The 27,570-nt window shown below is 38.3% G+C and overlaps 1 protein-coding gene and 1 pseudogene across 1 annotated transcript in view; both read right to left on the reverse strand.

The window, feature by feature from the left end:
- LOC102025331 (cleavage stimulation factor subunit 2 tau variant-like) overlaps nt 1–1,518 on the reverse strand; it is a 23,837-nt gene extending 22,319 nt beyond the window's left edge. The window contains exon 1 of the mRNA XM_005398315.2: nt 44–1,518. Coding sequence (XP_005398372.1) covers nt 44–1,448 — 1,405 coding nt within the window. The 5' untranslated portion in view covers nt 1,449–1,518. The remainder of the gene's footprint in view (nt 1–43) is intronic.
- A 13,348-nt stretch (nt 1,519–14,866) lies between these two features.
- LOC102012410 lies at nt 14,867–18,318 on the reverse strand (annotated as a pseudogene).
- Between the last annotated feature and the right edge of the window lie 9,252 nt (nt 18,319–27,570).

Genomic DNA, 27,570 nt, shown 5'->3' on the forward strand with positions numbered 1-27,570 from the left:
GCTCCCTGCATGCCTGCCCCCTGCATGCCTGCCCCCTGCATACCACTTCCAGGATTTCCCACTCCTGATATGCTTGGGACCTGTCTATGTCCCTGAGGGCCACTTGCCCCTATATTAATGGGACCAGGTGCCTGGATTCCACCAGTCATAGGGCCTCTAGAACTACATCTTGGGCCCTGCATTTCTAATCCTCTTGCATCCATGCCTATTGATTCCATCCCTCTGGTTTCCACAGCACGGGTCTCCATTCCTCTTTGTTCCATTACTCGGGACTCTAAAACCTCAGTTTCCATCACTCCAGACTCTTTACCTCCTCTCCTATCATGCACAGAAGGGCCACGGTTATCATGACCAGAGGCATGGTGTATAGGAGGACCCTGATGGGGTGGACCCAGGTAACCTCTGGGTTCTACTTCTCTAGTAATGGAAAGCAAAATCCTTCTATTTGGGTCATTTGGAGCATCTCTTAATAGGCCTTGAGGAGATAGGCCAGCAACATACTTGGGGCCATGAAGTATAGGAGCTCTAGGATCTGCCATCTGCCCTTGTCCAGGGACCAGGCCAACCCTTGGCCTCCCAACTTGTGGCTTCACTGCCCCTCCAGGAGTTAAGGAACCAGGTCCAGGTCCAGGAACTGTAGCTGCTACTGGCCCCGGAGCTGGAATTCTACCCTGGATAGAAGTCTGCATCAGAGGAGGAATGTCTTTCCTGGATCTTTTTGCCAAAAGCTGAGGCCGAGGGGCTGGAGGATTCTGTTGGTTCAACAGAATATTGGGTCCTGGGCAAAGCCCAGAGCCAGGGCCAGAAACAGGACCAGGGCCAGAGACAGAGTGAGATTTGCCTGGGATCTGTGGAGTGGCACATATCTTGTGATGTAGAATTTTCCCGGCAGCCTCAGGATCTATGATTCTCATGACCACTAGTGCCTGCACCAGCGCATATGCCAGTTGTGGATTTTGAAGTAACATGTTTCGAGCTTCCTGGTGACTGTTTTGCACACATCGCTTCATCTGCTTCATCAGCTCAAAAATCTGCTCTGGAGGAAGACTGGCCACTGCTCTGGCAATCGATTCTGGGGCACCTTCTGGATCGATGGGATCCCCATAAGGAGAGTCAGTGATGGGCCCCGCAGGCCCGGTGTTGTTTAACTCCTCCTTACTCTTCTCAGTGGCAGCATTGTCCACCCGAAGCGCTCTCCCACTGACCTCACGCCCGTTGAGGTTCCGCATGGCACTAAGCGCGATTGCCTGGTCTTGGTACTCGCAGAAGCCATAACCCTTGGGCTTTCCTGTCTCTTTATCATATACGAGCCGGAAACTGACAACGGAACCAACCTCCGACAAAATGTCCTTTAACTGCTCCTCAGTTGCCTCATATGGAATGTTTCCCACGAACACGGAACGCAGCGTTCGATCCATTGCCGGGTCTGTGACTTTCAAACTCGACATGACTCTAGTTTTCCACACAGCCGATAGCAGGTTCTTCAAAGAGTGCGATATTTATATTTTCTAAGGTCTTCTTTACCTAAATGGAACAGTTTTTACAAAGTTCTGTTTATAATCAATGTGGCGTACTCGAGTCTCTTATCATGCTAGGTATCTTATTTTGCACTAAAACATTTTTTGTCATTAGAAGTATTTTAAATACTTAATGATATATTATAGCAAGTATGTTAATAAGAATTTGTTTAAATATGTGTTTTTTAAATGTCTTCTGATTTTGGCTGCGGATGCAAAGTAATTAGGTATTCTGAGGTTAGTTCCTTCTTGGAATGCGCATGCCTTGTGCATGAATCTTTTTCCTCTGGGCTACTGTGCTCAGTTTAGAGTCAACACTCAAATGAAGATAAAGCACAAGCTTGATCTGCACAGCATATATGAAGTTCTCTCTTAAAATGTTTAGTTTTCACCCTTAGGAGTCTTATAAGATTTGAGCCGATTATGGGCCTAGAGGCATGAATGGATGGTGAGGGTGGTCCTGAGAAGTGTCAGCATTATCCTGCTTGGTCAACATGGGATTAGCTTCTCCAGACATACTAGGAGACACTGACACCGCAGTGGGGGGAGGCGGCAATGCCTCTGCCACAGAGGGTGGGGAAATCTCTTCCTCTGGCAAAATAATCTCATGAGCATCTAGGAACTCAACATCCTCAACCTCCTCAGAATCCTCCCACACATCTCCATCCCATTTTATGGGATCCCATACTGTTCTGATCAGTGCCCTCCCCTTTATCTCAGATACCCTTTGAGGCTGAGTGTTAAATTTATGTTGCAGTTCAGCCAATCAAATTATGAGGGACTGCGTCTGGGTTTCTGCAATCTCAGCGGTGTGGCTAAAAGAGAGGAGATTTTCTTTCAAGACACACTTAGAAATTTAAATATCTTATCTGTGTCTGGAGATGAGAATTTTCATTCACAAGTTTGTCCAGTGAGGCTAAGACCAGCCAGCAACATTGTTATATTTCCTACTTCCAAAGAAATTAAAAATTTCCATGTATGGAATCACTAAATTTATGATATCTCACAAGTGGTGAATTAGGATAATCAAATAGATCTACACGGCATATTAGTTTAAACAGTTTCTGCCAAGGATTATCAGTACTCTCCACAGAATCGAGAGAGACCATGGTGTCTTTCGGTCTCATCAAATTGCAGAGCCAACTCCAGGAACCATTAAAGAATGCTATCATTATAGTCTGTTTCTCTAGAGCCACTCCCGGTACCAAAAGCTGTATCAGTCAGGGTTTTACTGGCAAAACAGATATAACACAACATATACAAATGTATAAGAAATTACAAAATTGGCTTACAATGGGCAGCTGCAGATTTGGATGAGGAAATGTGCAGAGGGCGTCTGCACGCTGGAGATCAAAGGAATCAGCCCAGGGTCTGGAGTTCACTGCAGCGTTTCGTGCAAGTCTGTATGAAGAGGTCTATGGGTCTGCGATGGAAGGCTGCTGAGTCTACACCAGAAGGCTGAAGGATCCAAGGCAGAAACCAGAGTCTGCACTAGAAGCCAGGAGACAACGTCCAAGCTGAAGGTGAAGACTGGAGCTCCTCAGACAAATGGAACCTCTCTGTCCTTCCTCGTTCCCTTTTATATCATCTAGGTGATGATCCACCCTAGGGTGGCTACTCTACACCCTAGGGTGGCTCCTCTACACCCTAGGGTGTAGAATTACTGAGCCACGTTTAGTTAAGCTTCTAAACTTCTCAATTGTTTGTTTTTTTTTGTTTGTTTGTTTTTCTCCGGTACCGGGAACCGAACTCACGACCTTGTGCTTGCCAGGCAGGCGCTTTGCCGCTGAGCTAAATCCCCAGCCCCCAACTTCTCAATTGTTGACAAAGTCAATCAACCACTACAATGACCAAGGATATTAAACAATTTTTCTTTTTCTTTTTTTTTTTTACTGGGAATTGCTCTGGCTAATGTTTCCAAAACTATATTGAAAAAGACTGGTGATAGTGGACAGCTTTGTCTCTTTCCTAATTTCAGAACTAAAGCTTTCAGTTTTTGTTCATTTAGTATGATGTTGGCTGTGTGTTTCTCACAGATGGCTTTTATCAGATTGAGGTGAAACCATCTATTCCAGTTTCCTGTAGGATTTTTATCATGAATGAGTGTTGGACTCTGTTAAATCTTTTTCTGCATCTATTAAGATGATCCTGTGATTTCTGTCCTTGGCTCTGGTGATATGGTGTGTTACACTGATTGATTTGTGAATGTGGAGCCATCCCTGCTTTCATCCCAAGATGAATCCCACTTGGTCATGGTGTATAATCTTCTTGATGAGTTTGCTAGTATCTTATGGAGGATTTGTGCATCTATGTTCATTAGGAATACTGGCCTATAGTTCTCTTTTTTGGTTTGGTCTTTCTCTGGTTTGGGTATCAATGTAACACTTGCCTCCAGGAATGAGTTAGGGAGAATTGCTTCCTTTTCAATTTCATTAAAGAATTTGAGAAGTATTGGCATTAAACCTTCTCTAAATTTCTCATAGAATTCAACTGTGAATCCATCAGGACCTGAGCTTTTCTTTCTTAGAAAGTTTTTCATTATGTTTTCAATTTCATTGACTGATATTGGGTTACTGAGGATTTTTACATCTTCTTAATTCAGCTTTGGTAATTCATACATTTCTAGGAATCTGTCCATTTCTCCTGTGTTTTCCACCCTATTAGAGTAAATATTTTAAACAGAAGTATTGATGATCTTGTCAATTTCTACAGGATCTGTAGTGATTTCACTCTTTTCGTTCTTCACTGTATGAATTTTAGGTCTCTTCTTTCCTTTTTTATAAGGTTGGCGGGGTTTTATCCATTTTATTTATTCTTTCAAAGAACCAACTGTTCGATTCATTAATCCTTTGAATTGTTTTCTTAGTCTCCACTATGTTAATTGCTGCTCGGATCTTCATAATTTCCTCCCTTCTTTGGGCTTTTGGCTTGCTTTTGTCTTCTTTTTCTAGAAGTTTGAGGTGCAGCATAAGATTTTTTTATTAGCACTCATTCTGTTTTCCCTGGTATGAGAAGTCACCACTATCAGTCTTACATTATGTGTCTTTGCTTCATTTTGCAGCTGTTGAATTGTTACTTCCTGGTTCCTTGTTATTTTTCAGAGATTGTTCCTTTCATGATCACTAGCTGCAATGTTGTCTTCAATGTCTGAAAGCCTACCTTTAGTTTCATTCAAGCATTTTTGTCAATGGAATTTTTAATTTCCTGGATATCTCTTTGTATCTGTTTCATGCATTCCAATTCTTTCCTATATTGTTCAGTCAAGGTTCCCACCATTTTTCTCTGAAAATTTGGTTCTGTCTGCAGCCGCGGCCCCACCATTGTGCAGAGCCCTGGGATGGTCAGAAACTTGGAGGCCTGGATGTGGCCCCTGAGCCGTCCCCTGCACCAGGCACTGATGGCCACATAGGCAGTGCGGGCTCCTCTCCCTCACACCTGGGCTGCTGCCCCCAACAGCTGGGTCTGGTCTCAGTCCAACGGCACCTGGGAGCACGTGGAAGGCGAGGGAAAGTCAGAGCGCAACTTCCCGATGCTGTGCTTGGCACTTTCTCATGGTTGCCAATCACTTAATATCAAGAGTGTAATACAAACTATGTGTTCATGATGTAGTATTTTCATGAAATCACCAGATTTTAAGAGCAATAAGTTTAAGGATCTAGGAAACGTATCATTATTTTTGTTTTCAATCAGAGTGAAAGTATCTTTAATAATATTTTAAAAAGAAAGAGATTTGCAGAATTTGCCATAGCTTGAGTGGCCTTATTAAAATAGCCACAAGATGGCACCGGTATTTTATTTTAAGGGCTGTGTGCAGTAAGATAGTGGGAGGATTCCCTTTCTTTTTGATTTTTGTATCTTCCCAGTTGGAGGGAAAGCCTTAGTATTACATTTAGAGTCTGTACATGAAGACCTGAATGGGAACTCCACTTGTTGAGCCCTAGCTACACTACAGAGCGAATGTTCTGCTACTTTCCTAAACATGTAAGCTGAAATGTCAGTGAGGGGTTCAGAGGTGCTAGAGTTGAAACGTCTAAACCCTGGGCTTCTCACTCCCATATTTGTGGTATTTGTTTAGTTTGACATCAGCAGGGGTTTTTTTTTCTCCTCAAAATACAACCATTCAACATCTACTATTACTCACAAATGAGTCACTAAAGTCTAGTTTCTGAAGGAAAACATGTATGTGTAAGGTTTGGTTTTCTCTGGTCTGCTGGCTTTAGATGATCCATTCTAGATTATTTAATTTTATTCAGATTACCAGATATTCAGATATGTAGATTAGCAGTGTTTGTGTGACTTTAGAATGTCAATTCAAAAGAGTTTCGTTAACGACTTTACTGTCAGTTTTTCTGTATGACTCTGTAAGGGAAATTTAGTTTTTCAAAAATCTCTGGCAAATAAAAACAGGCCAAATGTTCTTGGGCTCCTCCTCTATGTTTCAGTTGGGCAGTCAGGGCTGCAGACCCTGCTCCTGGTACAGCAGTAACCCGGCCCAGGAATGATGCGCTTCTAGTGAAGCTTGTCTCAGAGCTCTTTCTTTCTGCTTGAGCCACCCCTTTGGGCCTTTCTGTGCTCTTCAGGGTAGAACCCTTTCCAGGATGGGGTCAGCTTTTTACACTCAACCACGAGCTCCTTGGAGGCAAGGACTGTGACTGATAGAAACACTGGGTTCTTAACGGACACTTGACTGTTAGGGAACATTGGGTCAGAATAAAGGCGTTGAGCAGGGCGTGGTGGTGCATGCCTGTAATCCCAGCACTCGGGAGGCTGAGGCAGGAGGATCGTTGTGAGTTCGAGGCCAGCCTGGGCTACAAAGTGAGGTCAAGGCCAGCTTGAACTGCATAGCGAGACCCTGTATTAAAAAGACAAAAAACAAACAAACAAACAAAAAAACAACTCAACACATGAAAAAGAAAAGATAATTAACTAGACCAGACAACTTGTTGTGCCATGATGATAAGGAAGTGAAGGATAATTTAAGTTTCATTTAGATCACAGAGAGTGAAAGAAGAATCTAAAGACACCCTGCAAAGGAAACCAGAGCGATGTTTCCAGGTAGCAGAATCCTAGAGAGAAGTGTGTCACATGCAGCGCGGGTCAGGGAAAGATGCTGAACATGCTGCAGGGTACGAAGGCATCCTGGCGAAGAGTATTGGCTCAAGATCACAGGGTCAGGGCCCTCATCTCAGACCTTCTTCTTACACTGCCTGCGACTCGGGCAAGTTAACTAACCTCTCTTCCGCTCTGAAGAATGAAATGGGAAATGACCATACCTAGCTCATAGGCTTCTTAGGAAGACTGAATTGCTCCAAATGCGAAATTATTTAGGACATACGATATTTGGTAAGGACAACATACTTATTATTACTTGAAAAATTTCACCACTACATAAGGTTTTCTTTGTGATTGTATTCCTTTTTCAAGATAAGGAAAATTTGTTACATCATTTTTCTTTCTTTCTTTTAATCATGAATAAGTTAAATTTTTCAAATCATGTGTGAACATGTTAGGAAGAACCCATGGATTCTCTCCTTTAACCTGTGTATGTCGCAAATACTATTATGTTTTCTAATCTTGAAAAAAATGTTACAGAAATGCTAAATGTGACAATATATTGTGAATTCAATTAGTAGTTTAGATAACATTTCTGTGTCTGTGCTTATAGGTGAGACTGGTCTATCAGTTTTGTGTAACAATGTTATACTAGTTTGAGGAAAAATTAAGGTATCTTTCTCTTTTTATATATTCTGCAGGAGATTTTCTTTTTTCTTGTCTTTTTGAGACAAGGTCTCACTATGCAGTTCAGGTTGGCCTTGAATTCACTTTGTAGCCCAGGCTGGCTTGGAACTTGCAAGGACCCTCCTGCCTCAGCTTCCTACCTGCTGGGATTACAGGCGTGCATCTGCAGGAGATTTATAAAATGAGGATAATCTGCTACTTGAGAGACTGCTAAATCTCTTCCTTTAAGAGATTTGTCTGCTGGGCGTGGTGGCGCACGCCTATAATCCCAGCACTCGGGAGTCTGAGGCAGGAGGATCATTGCGAGTTCAAGATCAGCCTGGGCTACAAAGTGAGCCAGGGATGTAGCTCAGTGGAGATCAGCGTGGGCTACAAAGTGAGCCAGGGATGTAGCTCAGTGGAGATCAGCGTGGGCTACAAAGTGAGCTGGGGATGTAGCTCAGTGACACAAGTGCCTGCCTGGCAAGTGCAAGGTTCTGAGTCTGATCCCAGTACCAAAAATAAATAAATAAATAAATAAATAAACAAATAAATAAATAAAGTGTCTGTTTCTTATGACCTTAAGGAATAGAAATTCTAAAGATACAAGTCAATTTTTAAGAAAATTTTCTTCTTTAGCCAATTTTGGTAATTGATATATTACTAAAAACATGTTTATGTCATTTGTTTTTAAACTAATAGCTGTATTTTTGTGGCATTTTTTAAGATTAAAAAATCTGTTCTGTATTTGTACTTTATGACCCTGTTTCCATTCTTAGTATTAATTTGTCTCTACTTTTTCTCCTTTTCAGGCTTTTAAAGCTTTTTCTATTTACCACTTTTTGAAGAGAACTGGGATTTGATTCTGTAGTTTCATTCTACTGTAAAATTCTTTGATCTTTCTCCTTAAGTTCTACCTTTGCTTTTATTTCCTCCCTGCAACTTTCTCTGTTCTTGTTCTGCCTTCTTAGGTGATTGCTTGCTCATTTTTATAATCAATTTATTTAAAAGTTTACATTTTCACGTAAATATTAGACTAATTTCTACTGGTTTGGGGTATATAGTGTTCTGATGATATACATTAGTTTAAAAAATTTAGCAATTTCTTTTCAATCCATGTATTATCTTAGAGTGGAATGATTTATAACTGTTGAACTTTCTTGGCTATATTTTATGTCTATTTATGCTTTTATTATACTCTTATCAGAGAGTAGTACATGTAATGTCAATTCTCTAGAATTTATTGATATGTCTTTCTGGTCTAATGTATGGGGTTTCTTTTGTAAATCTATATGTTTTGGAAGTCATACTTATTCCTTTGAAGGTATGGGTTTTTTTTCCTTTGAAGGTATGTTTTTTCACCATAAATGTGTTGCACATTTCTATATCTCAGTAATCTTATCTGATTTTCCTATAAACTTCTGAGAAAAGAGAGAGCTCTAAAATCCCTCACCATAATTGTGAGCTTGTCGATTTAACCTTGTATTCTATTTCTCTTCTACATTTCCAGCTATTTCATTGGTGATCTCCTTTAGATTATTCATTTTATCAATATCAAATATCTCTCTTTACTCCTTTATATTCTTGACCCTTAAAATGTCAATATACATTATAATTTTTCGTATGTTATTTCCATACTTTTATTTTTAGCCTTTCAGAATTGTTTTGTTTTAGGTATTTCTCTTATACACAACATATAACAGGATTTCTTTACTTTTTTTTTGTTTGTTTATTTGTGTTTCTTGGTACTGGGAATAAAACTCAGGACTTTGCACTTGCCAGACAGGCACTTATGCCACTGAGCTATATCCCAGGCCGTTGTTTTGTGCCTTTGAGATAGGGTCTCCTAATGCAGTTCAGGCTGGCCTTGAACTCACTTTGTAGCCCAGGCTGGTCTTGAACTTGCAGCGATCCTCCTGCCTCAGCCTCCCGAGTGCTGGGATTACAGGCGTGTGCCACCAGGCCCGACAACAGGATTTCTTTAAAAAAAAATTATCTGAAGGTTTAACTCTTAAAATGCATTTTAACCCATTTGAGATTTTTGTATAATTTGGTTTCTAGTTTATTTCTGACATCTTACTGTATTTTTTATGTATCATCTTTTATCCTCACTTGCTTATTCTATTGTTATCTTTGCTTCTTTTGATGGATTAGTATAGTTGTCATTATTCCCATAATTTGCATTGAGAAGTTATATATATATTCAACTTCATATTTCCCTAGTAAATTCTAAAGTTAATTAGTAACTCTTCTCCTACAAAAGGAACACAAAATTTTATTGTTTCTTGCTGAAGCACTGTATCCACTTTCATGTTATTGTTATCTAAAGTTTGTTCCCAGTTTGATTTTTAAACACATCTATGAAAATTATTGCATTTCCCCCCACATTTAATTCTTCATTGAGTTTAGCAATGCATTTTTTCAGTTGATGTGCTCATCTCCACTTTTCTTGCCTTCCTCCCTGAATTGGTTTTATTGCTGATATTTACTTTTGTTTCTTTGCAAATGTCAATGATGAGTAAACAGTTATTTTTTGTTTACAGACATAATATTCTTTATCCTAAAATTGTGATTTTAAGTATGACAGTTTCCTGAGTTATTTGCACCATTCTACTCATTACTGAAGCTGAGGGGATTACGAGAACCCTGAGTCTGCAGCCAGTTTTTCAGAAATTACAGTGCCAAGGAATCTCACTTTGCTGGTGTCTGAAGTGCAGGTGGTTTGGGAAGCACTGAGTACTAAAACCTGAGGAGTTTGGTGACAGCTCTGGGAGGCTGGTGTCAGCACTTAGAGACCGATCCTGTGTGGACCCTTCCTGTGCTGCTCTAACAGAACCCTACAACAGCACAGTTAGTGGCTCTTGTACTAGAGGCTGGGATGTCCGAGATCAAGATCCAGATCAAGAGCTACGGCTTGCTGAGGACCCTAATGGGGTATCAGCCCATGGAAGAAGGAGACAGAGAGAGGGAAAGGGAGCTCAAACCATCCTTTTATAAGGAACCCATGCTTGGCTAAGAGGGGTGTTAATCTATTCATAAAGACAGAGTCCTCAAAGATGATTTCTCTAGTCTCCAGGACACCTGAAATTAACCCCAATTAGAATGTAATTTAATTGCATTTCAATAGGAAAAACACAGAAAAAAGCTAGGCGTAGTGGTGCACGCTTGTAATCCCAGAATTTGAGAGGCTGAGGCAAGAGGATTGGTGTGAGTTCGAGACCAGTTTAGGCTGCAAAGTGAGCTCAAGTCCAACCTGAACTGCATAGCAAGACCCTGTTTCAAAAAGACCAAAAAGAAAAAAAAAAAGACATGTAAAATACATTAGAAACAGCTAGTTTCAACATTCTCACTTTATGGAAAATTTATCATTCTTCCTGTTGTATAGAGAGGATTAATTCATTAGAAAAGCTAAAGATATTATTGAATCCAATAGCATTGAAATTCGTGAATTATACTCATTCTTTACCTAAAGAATTATTATATTATGTTTTATCTTATTATAAACCACTAATTGGCAAGAAATATACATACTTAAAAATTTTGTAGTACCTTATCCTCTTTCTGTGCATGAAATCTAACAGAATTTTATACTTAATGCCATTAAATCTTCTAAAAGGAAATTTAAAGGAAAGGGTATGTGTTGGCTTATTACAGAAAACATAAAAAAAGGAAGCTTTAAGGAAATGACTCAAAATTTATGGGATCAGGGGCAGAAAAAAAGGGCTTAGGAAATGAGGTGTATGTTTGTGTTTACACACTTTTAGAAGGACACTTAATTAGGAGAAATACAATTTCTAGAGAGGTGATCAAAAATGCCAAATTACTGGGCTAGAGATCTAGCACAGAGGCATAACGCTTCCCTGGTACGAGTGAGGGAGTTATGAGACTGCTTAGGACATTTGCTGTGGTTTCCACTGATAATAGAAACTATATTTTAAGATTACACATCTATTACACTTGAACTTTTCTTCAGTATTGGAGCCTTCACACTGAGCTATACCCCTGATATTTGATTTGATTTGATTATTTAATTTTGAGGAAGGGTCTTGCTAAATTGCTAAATTGCTCAGACTGAGACCAAACTTCTGATCCTCCTGCCTCGTCCACCAGAGTGCTGGGATTTACAAGTGTTCCCTGCCACACTTGGCTACTGGGCTTAAACTCTTATAACAAGATGAGTGAAAGTGTTTCCTTAGGTCAGGTGGCCGCTAATTCAACATCTGTTTCTACAGTAAGGATAAATATTATTCTTTAGCTACTTTTTTTAGGAACCTTGTTTTTGTTTTGTTTCATTTTTTATTTTTTTGCTTTGTTTGTTTGTTTGTTGTTTGGAGATAAAGTCTGCCTATGTAGTTCAGGTTAGCCCAGGCAGCCTTGAATTCCCAGTAATTCTCCTGCAGGTGTGGGCCAACACCCAGTTTTTTTTTAGGTGTCAAAGTAGATAGTTAGCCAAGATCTAACAATCTCCAGATTCGTATCGATGGTCTGTATATTTTTTTCATTCATACTTGTTTGTAGATTCTCTCCTTCCCTTCCCCTCCCTCTCTCTCTCTCCTCATTTTTGGTTTTAGACTAAGACTCGTATCTGATATTTCTCTGTTCACTATGATAGTAATTTATTTGACTTTCTAGTTGCTTCTTTTGACTTGAATCCTAAAATCTGTGACCTTGGTACTGTTGGGGCTAACAGTACAATAATGACAAATAAAATTTTTATGTTGTCCTTAAGTATCATTTTAGTTCTTCTAAGAATGTTTCTGGACATCTGCAATAGGTATCCAGAACAAGGTCACCAATGATGTCTCAGGCGGCGCCTAAATATGTGTACTTTTATTTTTATATTGGTCCTAAACAAATGTTAGATGTATACTTAGAACCAAACGTTTAAATACAGTTTGAGCAAAGCATTTTTGTGTGGCCTGCTAGTGCTCCTTTCTTTTTTCCATCAGCTATTGTTAAGATTAAAGCACACTTAGGCAAGCAGCTCAAGAATTACTGGATCCCTTATGAATATCCCTCAATATACTACAGTGTATTGACACGCCTAAATTTAAGCACTTAAGTTGTACACTGGTAATATAACAAGAATACATATTCTTTGTTTTGTTTCCTGTATTCTAAAAGATGGAAGGGCTGGGGATTTAGCTCAGTGGCACAGTGCCTGCCTGGCAAGCGCAAGGTCATGAGTTTGATTCCCGGTACCAGAAAAAGAAAAGAAAAGAAAAGAAAATGAACTGCTAAAAGATGGAATTCTTATATTTGTTAACTCTTAGGATGAGCATTAACTCTATTTAACACAAAAATCAATGAGGGCTCATATTATACGATTGAAAGCCATTTTCCTCTGTTATACTAATGATGTATGCCAACTTGCTGCACAAAGGAGAAAAGAAATCCTGATTGCTAAAATGCAAGCTCATTATGTTTCTTTCTTATGGCGTCTTTTTATGCTGATAAGAGGCAATAGACTTATGTGGCTAGCCTTCAGCTTTCCTTAGATTGCTTTTGTTCTGCACCAACAATTCCTACCCTCTGCGTGCCATTCAGTGATGTGGGTACTGAGGATTCAAGGAATTTGAAGTTGAATCTCAGTATCTGCTATTCCCAACCATAAAACACACACATTGAATGCTTTTCATCAGAGATTTAAAGTGATGGTGCTATGTTACTGGCACACGCATGAAGAGTTTAAATCTGTTATAATATGCAGTTATTGAATTCACACATAGAAGCTAAACAAGAACAAATTGTAAGACCTTGACTGGGTGCTGTGCATCTTGTAGGAGGTTTTCACACTGAAAGGAGCCATTTGTTCTTTTCCCTTAGAAAATAAAAGAAGGAACAATTTCTCAGAGATTCTGGCATATATAGCATTAACAAAACACCATCAACTTTATGTTACTCTAGTTATATTGTATACGCACGGAAAGCTTATTGCAAATACTTTAAAATTTTTCTCTAATTCAGTTTTGGGCCAGGCATGGTGGCGCATGCCTGTAATCTCAGCACTTGGTTGAGATGGGTTGAGGCAGGAGGAACACGGTGAATTCAAGGCCAGCCTGGGCTACAAAGTGAGTTCAAGGCCAGCCTAGACTACATAGTGAGACCCTGTCTCAAAAAGACAAGCAAAGCAAATCAAAACAAAACAAAATTACTTCTAATTTTGTTTTGGAAGAAATCATAATACTGATTTGTTACTTGACTATGAGATGTTATCAGCAGGCTAGATTCTCTATAATGGATATCACTTTTCCTATTTAACAAAGGCTGTGTAGGAAGTCACAATTTTATACTTTTAAAGATTTTTTTTAAATAAAAGTTTTACTGAAGAAAAATAGAACCACCACATACACAAGGAGAACAAAAATTCAATTGATACAGAACTGAAAGTCACAATTATCCAGTGTAGTTTGCAAGTACTCTTCAGGTTCTTAAACAGCTCCCCTTCTTTAATAATCTTGCTAATTTTTCAGCTGAAATGGTATCAAATTCATAAAGAATTTAAAACCCCAAGGGAATGGGCCTGCTTTGAAGATAAGGAAGGTGACATCAAGAGATTCTTCCTAGAAGAACAAACTCCACCTAAAAATTGCTTAAGAGTAACTACTGAGGCTGGTTAAACAGTCTGCACATCTCAGAGACCATCAGGGAAGAGTTAGAACACTGATGCAGACGGCCCCGTTCAGAGAGACGGCAAGGAGCTGCATTTCGTTGCCACATGAGTGCCTGTATGGAAACCAAGGAAAAGCCGAGAAATTATAGGCAATAAATGCTCAGGAGGAATTAGAAGGGAGTTTTAAATACTATATGTATATATATATATATAGTTAGACATCAGTGTTCAAATTAATGCAATTAGAAAGAAGCAGGTAACAGAAAAGAAGGGAGGGCAGGAGGGAGGGCAGGCCATAGACCTTTGAGAACTCAAGAAAATAATCAATAGGGGAAAGGAGAGTCCCAAGTCTCCTCAGTTGAAGATCAGGACCAAGGTATTCATTCTTCTTAATGGCTCCAAATAGGCAAGGAAAAATGAGGTTACAAGAAGCATTAAAGAAGTTCAATTTTTAAAAAAACAAACCAAAAAATTTCTGCATCTCCTATAGGATCAAATTCTTTCAAGGAATAACAAACAAGGAGGCAAAAGAAAAACCCACTCCTAGAGAAGCCTTCAGCTCACATTATCGATTTGAAGAATAATACTTTTGAAATTCTCTATGCATGAACAATCTTAGAACATTTCCCTGAAAAGTAGATGTCCAGTGGCTACAAGAGCTCCTAACTTCAACCAATTTTGAAAGAAATACAAAACGTGAAATTCCCCAAAAGGGGGTATGTGGAGAAAATGAAGGAAGACCTTTATACCTCGGGCTTTAGAGAATTAGAACAAGAATGATAGTAAGGGCTCATTTATCGACAAAGAAGATTTGGGATATTTGCAAAAGAAAACTTTGATAGAGAAAACTGGAATGTTAATAATTTACTATTGGTCCAAATTAAAGCCATAACTGTCCAAACAACACTTAAAATCTAAAGCATATCGAAAACCAGGAGATGAATTTTTCTTCCTATAATAATTTTAAAAACATATTCATTTTGGTCTCTTGCAATTATCACATTATATTAATTTTTAACATGAAGAGTTGGATCTTCTATAGTACAAATGATTGTTGATTTTTCTATTTTAGCTAGTTTTATAAGTACCTGTTAGTCTGCACAGTAAACTTGGGGCTAATACATGCACATCCTATATTCACAAATGGAAAATTTTAGGATGTGAATATATATTATATAGCAACTGTTACCCTAATTAAAAACTTGTTTGCAAGTAATTTTGTTTAAAAAACATTCTCTTTAGTGTAAGAGAACACTGCCTAGGAAAATATCAATAGCTATGACAACTCTTTTTTTCTTCCAAAGGGAAATCACAAAACAGGTAAACAACCGAGTCCAGGGAGGCTTTTCTATTTGATAAATACATCCACTCTGTGCAGTAAATAAAGTTTGTATGCAGTTTTAAGTATCTTCAAATGACATTTTAAGCAAATAAGCTTTCTACTTCATAAGTAATGGTGTACAAGAACCCCCATTTAAATCACAAGGACCTCCTCCCCAGTTCCAAAGTGGAATCATGAAGACCAGTACTTTCTTAAGAGTTTCTGCACATCATTCTAAATAACATGTAAAGAGTTTGACAACATTCTTCTTAAGGGTAAGTATTCCTCTTTAAAATGGGCTTGTTAACCACTGAGAAAAAGTCCACTCAACTATATCCATTTTACAGCTTCATTTGGTCATCGGTAGTAAAAAAAAAAAAAGCAGTCAAATAATATAGAATGAACAGGTTAGTTTATCCACTGGCTACCGCATATGATACCAAATGCCTCAAGGCCAACATTTTATGCAATGTAATTGTCCTGGTTTGGATTTTCTTTATCTCTCTTCTTAATCTCAAAGTCCCAGTTAATTAAAGATTCTATTCTCTTCTTAATATCAGCAGGCATTACTGGAAATTTTAACTGGCTATATACTTCTGAAACAAGGAGATTGTGGCTAAGTGTCTTTCTCATCTTCATAATTCGAACAATTGCAGCATCAATTTGGTATTGTCTATCTTGAAATACTCTCTCTGTAGTTCTTGCTTGTTCTTCAACTGTTTCTTTCATCTGGATTTGATTGATCTTTGTCCTGAAGAGTTTGTGTATGAAATCACTGTTACAAATGAACTTGTCACCATCTTCAGTATCTTTGCCCTTAGGATTTTTTGCCAGAACTCTAGCTTTGCCACAGGCTAATGACTGCAATGTCCTCCTTAACTCTCCATCCTCTATTCCAGTAGCTTGCTTGATCTCTTCTAAACTGAACTCCTGTCCCTCATTAAACATTAGCAGCACCAGTGTTTGAAAAAGAGAGACCTGGAGTTCTTTTTCACCCTCTTTAAATTCTGCTTTTAGTACACAGTGTCCTAGGGTTGACTGCCACTGAAGTTTCCTGCCACTATGTTTGCCTAGATAAAATGTTTTGAAAATTTCCTGAAGTTTTACCATCTTGGGTGGCAGATGAACTTCCATAGGCACATATGTTGGCCAATAACCCATTGTCAGGATATTCACAGTTGATTCAATATTCCCAAGTACATTCTGATTCTGCATATCCTGTTTGAACTGAATCATGTCTTTAGAAAGTTCCATGTCTTTAAACAGTCCTTCAAGTTTGCTGGTGAAAGCAGCTCCACATTCATGTTTAAGTTTGGACAGCATTGATTTTTCAGCATCTACAGATGCACTCTTCCCAACTAACAGGCGCTTGGCTAAATCTTTCTTATAGAAGGCCTCAAAAACATCCTTGCCACAGATAAACCTAAATATTATCATAATTTTATCCAACATTTTCCCAAGTTCTTCATCTGTTCCTTCTTTGTTGCCTGCACAAAGTTTTGAATATACATACTTAGCTGTAAGTTCTGTAGGTTTATTTGGTCTTTTGTTAATGAATGCTTCAAATGCTTCTTTCACAGGAGTGATAAATTTCTCATTTTTCAGAAAACAGATATCAATTATATGGTCAACTTTATCTTTAAAATCCAGCAATTCTTGAACCATAGTTTTATCTTTTTCAGGATTAACAACAACAGTGCTCCCAAATGTCTTTATGTATTCAATCCACTGCTGCAAGAGAACCTGAACTCCACCTTGAACTCTGCTGAAGAGCTGATACAAGAGGGATAAATCTCCAATTCAGTTCTCAGCAAGGAGGTTATTTAAACCTTTTTGAAGAATTGCTGTTAAATGTTCACCTAGAAGCTGTTTTTATACAGTAGCAATTAATGATTTCTGGGTAGTCTGATCTAAGTAAGTAATAAGTCTGTCTGTTTCCTCTTCTAGACGTTTGTTAATATGATGAAGATATTCAGGAACCTCTCTTTCTTGCATTAACTTTTGGCCTTCAGTTGCAGAAGAGCTGGTTAGCTTCTTCCAAAAACCATTGTTCAAAAGAATCTTGATAAATTTGCAAATCAGAAAGCATGCTTAAAAGACTTCAGAGTAAACTTCTATCAATTGCTTCACCATTCCTTTCCCTCTCAGTCAAGAGAAGAATGCCATCAATTGTCTTATTCTGGACTTTCTGATCACTTATAATATGTGCCATAAATAACTCCAGTCCCATGTCCCAAATGGAGGGTAGCATTGAATTCTGAAGAGCGTAAGTTCTATCCAGAAACAAAAAAATGCTCCTGATCATGATCGTTTGCCTACAGTGGTTTTGCCAGGATCTATCGATCTTCTTTAGAAAAAGAACACTGTCCAGTGAACCCTCTCTGAATTGGTGAATTTGTGTTTTGATGTGATCACAAATCTGTCTCAGGTGTTTGTATAAGTTTGCAGAAATCTTGTAAAAACAGAGATTTTCTACAGCCTTGTAGAGCTCTTCTAAACTGTACTTAATTGAAGTACTAGTCTGAATAGCTTCCACTGCTTCTTTCAATTTCTGCATGTTTCATTTGTGTAATTTTCTGGTAACTTAGGCTTATCTTTAAAGTTCTTGATCACTAACATCTTAGTGGAGCCAGGCTTGCTGTTAGCAAAGCTAGAGGTGGTGGTAGAAGATTTGGCTAGGCCGTTTGCATGATGTATCAAAGCCACAGAAGAGATTAATATACTCTTATTTTTAAGTTGCTGCTGCTGAGATGTTGCAGCAGTCAGTGATGATGATGAGGAGGAGGAGGAGGATTCCTCAGCCATCTTCACATCAAACCCTACAAACTCCAGGGTGTCTTCAAAACGCAGCTTCTTCTGTATTGGTACGTGGCTGGAAGCAGCCACAGGAATCCCCAGGCAGAAGGTTGAGGTTGAAGGGAAAGTCAAATCCCTGGGTTGTAAAGGAGGAGTGGAAGAGGTGGAAGAGGTGGAATTAATCTTCTCTCTCATTACTACTGTTGCTGCTGCTGCTGCTGCTGTCTTTAACTTTCTCTTCTTGGCAGAGGTGGGCAGAGTGGTGCTGGTATTACCATCAGTGGCAGATCTGACCTCCTGAGCAACGGCAGCAGCTGAGGGATTGGGGGAAAAAAAAAACCTGTTGGGAACATGAAAATAGTGGGGTCAGCAGGCAGAGGAGCATCAAAACCCTATGTTCATATGCCTGCGTGCGTGTAGGACAAAAATTAGCAATGCTAGAGCAGGAAGGGAAGAAAGAAGAGAGGAGAAACAGCGGACAAGAAGTAAAGTCCTTTTAAAGATTTTTTAATGGGCTGGGGATATAGCTCAGTGGCACAGCACCTGCCTGGCAAATGCAAGGTCCTGAGTTCAATTTCCAACACCAAAAAAAGAAAACTAAAGATTTTAAAGCAGCTTTGGGATGTATATATCTGCCAAACATTTGCTCCTCAGACAAATATCCTCCTGCGCAGATACTTTGCCTATTTTCAGCAGTGCACGCACCCTCTTGCCCATCCTTGACTTCATGGTTTGGCAAGGGAAGAGTTACACTTTCTTTGACACCTGTTCTACCTGTGCTGCAAATGGGAGCGCTATGTAATGTGAATCCTGCTTTTTTCTTCTTTAAATTTTCAGTGTTGCCAGGCGTGGTGGTGCACACCTGTAATCCCAGTACTCAGGAGGCTGAGGCAGGAGGATTGTTGTGAGTTCAAGACCTTTTTGGTCTACAAAGTGAGCAGAAGGCCAGCCTGAACTGCATAGAGAGACCCTGTCTAAAAAAGCCAAAATAAATAAATAAATAAATAAATAAATAAATAAATAAATAAATTTGATTTCATTAAACACATTTCTTCAATTTCACTCTTTAGAGAACTTGTATTCTAAACAAAATACATTGCAACAGAACCATGAAAGCTAATAAAAGAGATTTCAAGACTCTGTAGTTAATTTTAGAAATTAGATATTTAAAAGTATTCCACTAAGTGAAGCAGTCATTTCACTTTTTCCAGTGACAAGACATTTTACACAAATAAATTAAAATAATTACATTTTTTAAAACTTTCCAGAGTGAAGATCTGGAAATGACAACATTCAGGCAGTAGTTTTGATAATGTGCAGTTTAAACAACATATGGTAGCATTTACAAAAGTGTATAAATAAGTGATCCAAATTAACTCAGTAGACATTTATATTTCTGTCATGTTCTTGCTTAGGTGTTCCCTTATTCTGTGGGGCCAGAGGTTCTTTTGGTGACATTCTATATAGCAGATGGGAAACATTAACTACTATTTTCCATACTTGTCAAAAATATTTTATAATCGTTACCCAAATTTTTAATATATACCCATTTATATATAAACATTTTGTACTAAATCCTAGTAAGGCAAACAGTCATAATAAATGAACCATTGGTGTGAAATGAAGTAAACTTTAAAACAAAAATAAACATGCATTTTTTTCCTCTCTCTTGGATCTTTATAAGACAATTCTATATATAGTTTAGCATTTAACAAGCATAGGCTATTTCTTATACTTATCAGGTCACCTCTGAGAGCTGGTAACAATTTATCCTTGACACAAACTTGTTAACTAACCAATAAGGAACATTCTGAAGTGGATTGGTCTGATTATATCATTGGAACTAAGTCAACCCTTAAGACTTCCGTTTTTGACAGTTATGTTCCACGTGAAAATAACTTTTGTCATAGGTTGAGAACTTTGAAAAATTTGTGAATAAATTGATATTTTTTAACATGAGGGTGTGATGGAGTTGGACCTCCTGGCCTCTGCTAGCTATATGTTTGTACCTTGGGAGACTATCTCAAGTTTAACAAAACAGCAGTTAAGTATCGCTTCCATTTTGGGTATGACATTAAAAATCAAATTCCTGAACAAGCTGTACATTTGAGTTCCATTTCCCTTCCAGTGCTGAATATAGTCTCCTAATTTACCAACATTTACTAGAGGGAAATGATCATACAACCTGCAATATTTTTATTTTCTATAATCACAGTTTAAAAGAAAAGAACAATATATAGCTTTCAATTTTCCTTTCTTAGGAAGTACAGTCTTGCTGGGCGTGGTTGGGCACACCTGTAATCCTAGCATTTGGGAGGCTGAGGCAGGAGGATCGTTATGTTTGAGATCAGCCTGAGCTACAAAGTGAGCTCAAGGCCAGTCTGAACTGCATAGGGAGATCATATCAAAAGGAAAAAAAAAAAATAACAAAGAAAGAAAAGACTGTCTTTTTTTCTGAGATCATGTACTTTCTATTTTTGGGGAAGAATTCTTTTCCTCTTATGAAATTATTTAAAAATCCCTTACAATTTGTAAGTAACTGTTCTAGGGCCTAAGCAGTTAGCTGTGAAAAAAGCACACAGAACAAACTCTAGAGGACAAAGAAACAAATAAGTACTGTCATGTCAGTGGTAAGAAGTGCTATGGAGAGACGTGGATCAGGGTCAGAAGCTTAAATTGTGGGGCCCTGCCTTAGGTCAACATTGCAAATTCCCAGGAGATTTGGAAAACCTTTGGCCTTACCTGGAAGGATACTGTTTTAGTTGGGCCGGAGAACTGCTTCAGCATCTGGATTTTTAAATACCTATTCTGGGTCTAGAGTGCAGTCAGTTAAGAACCACTAGATTAGAGTGACAATGGATGCTATTTTAAGTGGATGTTAAGAGACTGCCTTTTTGATTAGGTTACTTGGAGAGCTGAACGAAGCTTGAGCCCAGATCATATCAGAAGTAGTTTCCAGGTAGATGGGGCAAAAAGGCCAACTGGGTCCTAGGATGAGTGGGTGCTTGGTTTGTACTGCGCATGGGAAGGGGGTACGTTTGGTGAAGCAGAGTGAGGGCTAGAGCAAAATTACACAGGGTTGGAGAAGTGGAACAGTCAGACGACTGAGAGCCCAGTAAGGCCTGAGGGACTGTGGCTTATTACAGTATAATAAGAAGCCACAGACAGGATTTTTTTTTCTTGGTATCGGGAATTGAACTCAGGACCTTGTGCTTGCCAGGCAGGTGCTTATGCCACTGAGCTATATCCCCAGCCCAAGAAGCCATAGATAGGATTTTGAGCAGGGAGATGAAACAATCTAATCTGTATTTGAAAGGATTACTTTTGCAGATACACGGAATGCACATTAAATATTAAGAGCAAGAGCAGACATAAGGAGCCAATTTGGAACATACTGCTGTCAATCAAGCTAGAAAGAATGATTGTTTAGATGAGGGTGTTAGCAGATTGAGGTCGTGGGCAAAGGTTGAAGATAATTAGGAAAGGTAGAGCCAAAAAATTTTGCTCTTCAGTTGAATGCTGGGTGTCCAAGAAGTAAAGGAGTCAGGGATTAACTTCCTAGGCGTAGGCCTGGGCAGACGTGTTTGGTGGACTGTGCTCCCGTTTACTAAGTTGAGTGATATCAGAGGAATAGGTTTGCTCTGGCAGGAAGACACCATGACGGTTGTCTTGGGGCACATGAAAGTTTGAAGCGAAAGGACACTGGAACAATAAATGATAGTTTTGAGTTTTTTTAAATAACCTCAATTGACAAACAGTTGGTAATGTTGGTACCTTAATATTAATTTATTTTTATTTATTAATTTATTTCTGTGGTGCTAGAGGGTAAACTCAATGCTTCTTCTGCAGTAAATACACACCCAGCACTAAGCTATACCCCCAGCCAATTTTAAATGTTTTAATATTCCATAAATAATTTAAGGCAGTGAATTCATACTATACAGCATGATTGGAAAATATATTAATGTTTATAATATTTCCTGGTAAAACATGTCTACAACAAATCAAAACAGTGACAGTGGCAAGAAATTAATGATCTTTCTCCAGCCAGGTGGTTGAAGTAGAAGGTCTTGGTTTTAGTAATTCCCTGAGGTAGGTATATTACAGTAGAATTAAAACATTAGTTTAATATTAGATTTGAAGGATTTACATAGTAATATGTTTATAATAGTGGTTTGACCAAATCCTTACCAAATCCTTTCAATGTGATGCCACTGAAGACACCTAGTAAGACACCTAGAACATTATAAATTGCTTTTTTATATATAAGACTGCTTTGTCAACATCTCAGAAGATGAAAATCAAGAATTTATGTAAATCAGAAAAAAATACTTCCCTTCAGCATCATGGCTAACGCCAATATATAATGTGTTATAAGTATACAGAGATTTGTTAATATTTAGTATAGTCGTACTTACTGCCTGAGATTTCTTTCCTACTACTTGGCCAGTGAATCAATAAAATACTTCCATGTAGCTTTTCTTATAGAGAAAAGGAAATATTAAAGAAAAAATGAATAATAATTTCTCAGAATCTTGATATCTTTTAGTGAAACTCATGTCTTAATATCCAGTAATTTTATTTACTTATTAGCACTAGGTGCTAGTTTCTACACTGAAAATATGCTTGGCAAAACTGATGCAAAAGCAATAAAACAGCTCCTTGGGGCAGCAATCACATTTTATAATTTCATAGATTGCTAATTTATATGAAAGTAAGTTATAGCTAAGTGCCATATGGACATCAGTGAGCTTAAAAGCATATTTGTATTTGAGTTGCCTTTCATATAATTTCAGGTGTCTTTTTATAAACATAACTAGCATGGAAGCAGGCAAGCATTAGTGAAGTCCCTCTGATTCTTTATACGTCTATAGTGTTACTTTCTACTGATTTTTCTTTGTGGATTTATGATATCTTCCCTAAGCAGAGCAGAGTGTATTTGTTGAGAAACTGGAAAAAACACAAATAGCGTAACCCCACAGAAGTCACCCAAGAGTGCTCTCTTCTGAACTAATAAAGAGCTCTCGGTGATGACTGGAGCTAGAAATGCACAGGGAGCAACAATCCCAGGGCATTCTTGTTCTCCCTCTGCTTTTTTTGTAACAATTATGTGAGGAGTTTAAAAACATGACATTTCCAACTAAAGCTGACAATGAAATTCTGCTGACACACAATAAAACTGATCATAATGCAGTTACATGAATGACACACAGAGACATGTGCTAATGGCTAACATGTATTTAGCATTTACTTTGTGTTTTTCTCTCTTTCTCATGTGTATATGAGATATATGTATATATATCTCACATATGTATATATATCTCATATACATATATATCTTATATATATGCTAATTAATCCATTGCAAAAAGCTCTACTATACAGTTGATTCCTATTAGTCCCATTTCGCAGGTGAGAAAATAGGCCTTTGAGATTAAGTAACTTGCTCCTATCTACCCAATCTATCCAGCCACTGAGTGGAGCAACTGGAAACTATCACGGCTAAGCAGTTGTGTCTATTATACCTCCACAGGGTCACCAGCATGTTCTCCTGGGTTTCTGGGTTTGTGATTAAGCCCTGATAAGACCTATAACATCTCCTCTCCACTTCTGTAGGGGACCCAGCACGTTGCTAGGCCCTTGGGCTAAAGAGTTAATACATGCCCTTAATAAACAGTATCTTAGAGCATTGAGATCTAATGATACTTAAAGCTGTGAAGACTCAGTCAGCTGATGCTGTTTACTCACCTGGCAAAATCAAGCTAATTGGAAAAAGGAAAAAATAGTAACTGTCTAATCAAAATTACCTTTCCTTGTCCTGCAAGTTAGTTGGAAAAAGGCCTGAATGTTTGGTATGATGAAAGCCTAGCCTTGAAGGCAATCTGTAGAAGCAAACAACAGATCAATACCGTTTTTGTTTTGTTTCAAGTAAATTCTTAAACATGACTCTTTAACATTTTTTTAACATATTGAAAAGTTTCATAATAACCAAATATGGCTGGTTTCCAGGTCTTCAGCTTCTCCGGTAGGAAAAGTCTTGTCTTGAAAGCGTTTCTAGTTAAAAAGCTGCTGCAGACTGTGGCAAGAGTTTGGAATCACGAACAACCTTGTTCTTTCTCAAACTGTTCCACTCAAAAGTCACTTCTGCTTACTCCTTGCCAAATGGCTGGGCTCCTGTAAACCCCGCTGCCTCCCAGAATTCGCCTCCAGTCACATTTGCCATGTCACCTATCTCAATTAATCTGGGCTCGCTGCGCCCTCGCAGAGGTTGGTAATCCACTCAGGCAGTATTTTCCCTTTGGACTGCCAGCCCAAGGCAGGCTCAGGTGGGTGGTGATTCAAGCTGAAACTAACTTTGCTCTGGCTGAGCTTTTGGTTTCGATCTGTAGGAAAACTTCTTTGTAATGTGTGCCAGGGAAATGCAATTTTAAAAAATAATAACACATAGGGAATTGTTATATAAGAGTAAGACTGCACTCTAGCTCCTTGGCTCGGCTTCAAATGCTGTATTACAAGAAGGAAATGGAAAATGGAAAAACATGAAAAAAACCAAGGTTTACATATAAAACATACCCTTACTAAAGAGATTGGGATTTAAGCACTTCTGTTAAAGGACTTTGAAGCCATCTTTGCACTTTTCAAGAAGGAAATCCTCTCCTTGCTGCCTCTGCTTCTGTTGTTTCCACCTAAATCGTGAAAATATTTGAAAATGATGAATCATAAGACCACGAACACTCTTCTCGTTGTTTTTATCATCAGGCCTGAAACTATATGACTGCATAACATTCTTTAAAAATTACCTGCAAGGGCTCTGGAGGAATAGCACAGTGGGAGAATATTTGCCTAGCATACATGAAACCCTGGGTTCAATCCCTAACCTGGAAAAAAATTCTACAAAAGGAGAGCCCTTGAAGTGTAAGAAGGAACTATATTGTAGATAAAATTTTACATGGGCAAATACAGTCTTCAGTTGACATCAGATCACTTTACTTGCTTTTTCACCTCATGGGACTATTTTTTTTTTTTTTTTTTTTGGTCTTTTTGAGGCAGGGTCTCAGTATGCAGTTCAAGCTGGCCTTGAGCTCACTTTGTAGCCCAGGCTACTCTCGAACTCACGATGATACTCCTGCCTCAGCCTCCTGAGTGCTGGATTACAGGTGTGTGCCACTATGCCTGGCTAAAGACTAATTTTTATCAGTGGAACAAAGTGGATAGTTGTAGGGGCTGGGGATTTAGCTCAGCGGCACAGTGCCTGCCTACAAGAGCAGGTCGTGAGTTTGATTCCTGGTACTGGAAAAAAAAACCAAAAAGACAAAGTGGATAGTTGTAAAAAATGGTTCAATGTTGCTGTCACAAGTTTTATTTTAAACATGAGTTATTAAAATGAACACTTCAGTTTTCTATTAATTAGTATAATGCAGTCATATTTATAGCCCATTTACATATAATCCTGTTTTTATTTCTCTTTGATTATTTTTATTTTGATTACTTTAGAGATGTCTAAAGTTTATAGGCCTTGAGAATATGCATAGAACAACCTGCTTATATTAAATGAAAATCTATCCTAATGAGTATCTAGAAATTGAAATATATCATTGCAAACAATACTTTTGTTAGAACCTATTTGATGGATATACTGTGAAATTTTTTTAACTTTCCTACTTAAATGAAAATTTTTTTTCCTATATGAAAATTATGTAATAAAAAAATCTGGAAAAAAAATCTTGAGACTAGACTCATCTGAAATGATTTTACTAACTTTTCCATTAAAATTCAAAAAAAAAGAAAAACAGAAATATAAAAACTGGAAACAATATTGAAAATGACAGAGGTGAAAAGACTGCAAAATTGAACATAAATCATTCAATTTTCACTATCATACCAAGTAGGATTAAAAAATATGGTGAATATTTAAATTAATAAAATTTATTACAGTAAAAGACACAGTGCCATTAATCTCCTCCCCCGAGAAGACACTCACCCTCACATTCAACACTCTCATCCCCCCAAAAAATGAAAATAAAAAGTACTCTCATCCCATTATTCCTGCATCTCCTGAAGGGCACACTGTCATGTTTTTATCAGGCTGACTTTCATTAGATGGCACTCAGCAGCAGTATTCACTGTATTTTTTAATCACATGTTATAAAAATATGAAAGAAGACTTCCACAGCTTCTTCAGAAAGTGCCAAGAATGATAGGATAAGTGTGTTCAAAGAAAGGGGGAGTACTTAAGGGGGATTACTGGCAATGTGTCTTTTACCACCTTTTTTTATTTAAACACTCACCCCTATATTTTGATTACCCCTCATATCACCAGGGTGGGTGAAGGCACTATGTGTGCTCTGAATTACAAACCAGAGTTGTGGGCACAAGAGCAATAAAGAAAGAGGCCTTGAGTCACCTGCACTGCCTTCCTGGACAGGGTTTCCTCACTGACTTTAGTTTAGTCCATGATGACAGACATGGGTCTAGTTTTAGTCTTTAGCATGTAGAGAGCCAGTTTTTCCAGCACCATTTATTAAAGAGGCTATCTTTCTTCCAGTAAACATGCTTGGCCCCTTCATCAAAGATAAGATAGTTGAGTGTGTTTGCAGTTGTGTCTGCATCCTTTAATCTGTTCCACTGATCCTCAGGTCTGTGTTTATGCCAGTACCATGCTGATTTTATCACAACAGCTTTGTAGTATAATTTTAAGTCTAGGATTGTGCCTTGCCTTTGTTGCTCAGGATTGCCTTTGCTATTCTAGGTCGCTTCTGTTTCCAAATGAATTTTAGGAATGTTTTCTCTAGATCTGTGAGTTACAATAATGGTATTTTGATCACGATTGCATTAAATCTGTATAGTTTTGGGAGTATAACCATTTTCACAATTTTGGTTCTTCCTATCCATGAGCAAGAAATATCTTTCCCTTTTCTGATATCATCTTAGATCTCCATTCTCAGAGTACTATAATTTTCAATGTATAGATCTTTTACTTCCTTTGTTAGGTTGATTCACAAGTATTTCGTGTTTTTGGATGCTATTGTGAAGGCTGTGATTTCCCTAATATCTCTCTCAGTCTGTTTGTTGTTTCTGTACAGGAATGCTATTGATTTTTGAGTGTTGACTTTGTATCGAGCTAAGCTACTGAATTTGGTTATTAAATCTAGAAGCTTTTTGGTGGACTTTTTAGGGTATGATATGTAGAGTATCATGTCATCTGCAAATAATGATAATTTCACTTCTTCCTTTCTTATCCTTATTTCATTTGTTTTCCTTTCCTGTCTAATTGCTCTGGCTAATGTTTCTGAAACTATACTGAGTAGGAGTGGTGATAGTGGACATCATTGTCTTGTTCCTGATTTTAGATCAAAAGTTTTCAGTTTTTTTGTTCCTTTGGTATGATGTTGGCTGTTGGTTTCTCATAGGTGCCTTTTATCAGACTGAGGTAAAGACCATCTGTTACGGTTTGAATCTGTGTGTCCCCCCAAAGCCTCAAGCGGCCATGGGGCAGGCTTTTAGAGTTTGATGGGTGTGAGAGCTACACCCACCCCAGGGTGGATAGTTTGCATATGTAAGGGAGAGGAAGAAGCTGCTTGAGGCCATTCCTCCCCCATTCCTGG

The sequence above is a fragment of the Chinchilla lanigera genome, unplaced genomic scaffold (genome assembly GCF_000276665.1).
Source record: "Chinchilla lanigera isolate Chin_1 unplaced genomic scaffold, ChiLan1.0 scaffold00061, whole genome shotgun sequence".
In the NCBI taxonomy this organism is placed as follows: Eukaryota; Metazoa; Chordata; class Mammalia; order Rodentia; family Chinchillidae; genus Chinchilla; species Chinchilla lanigera.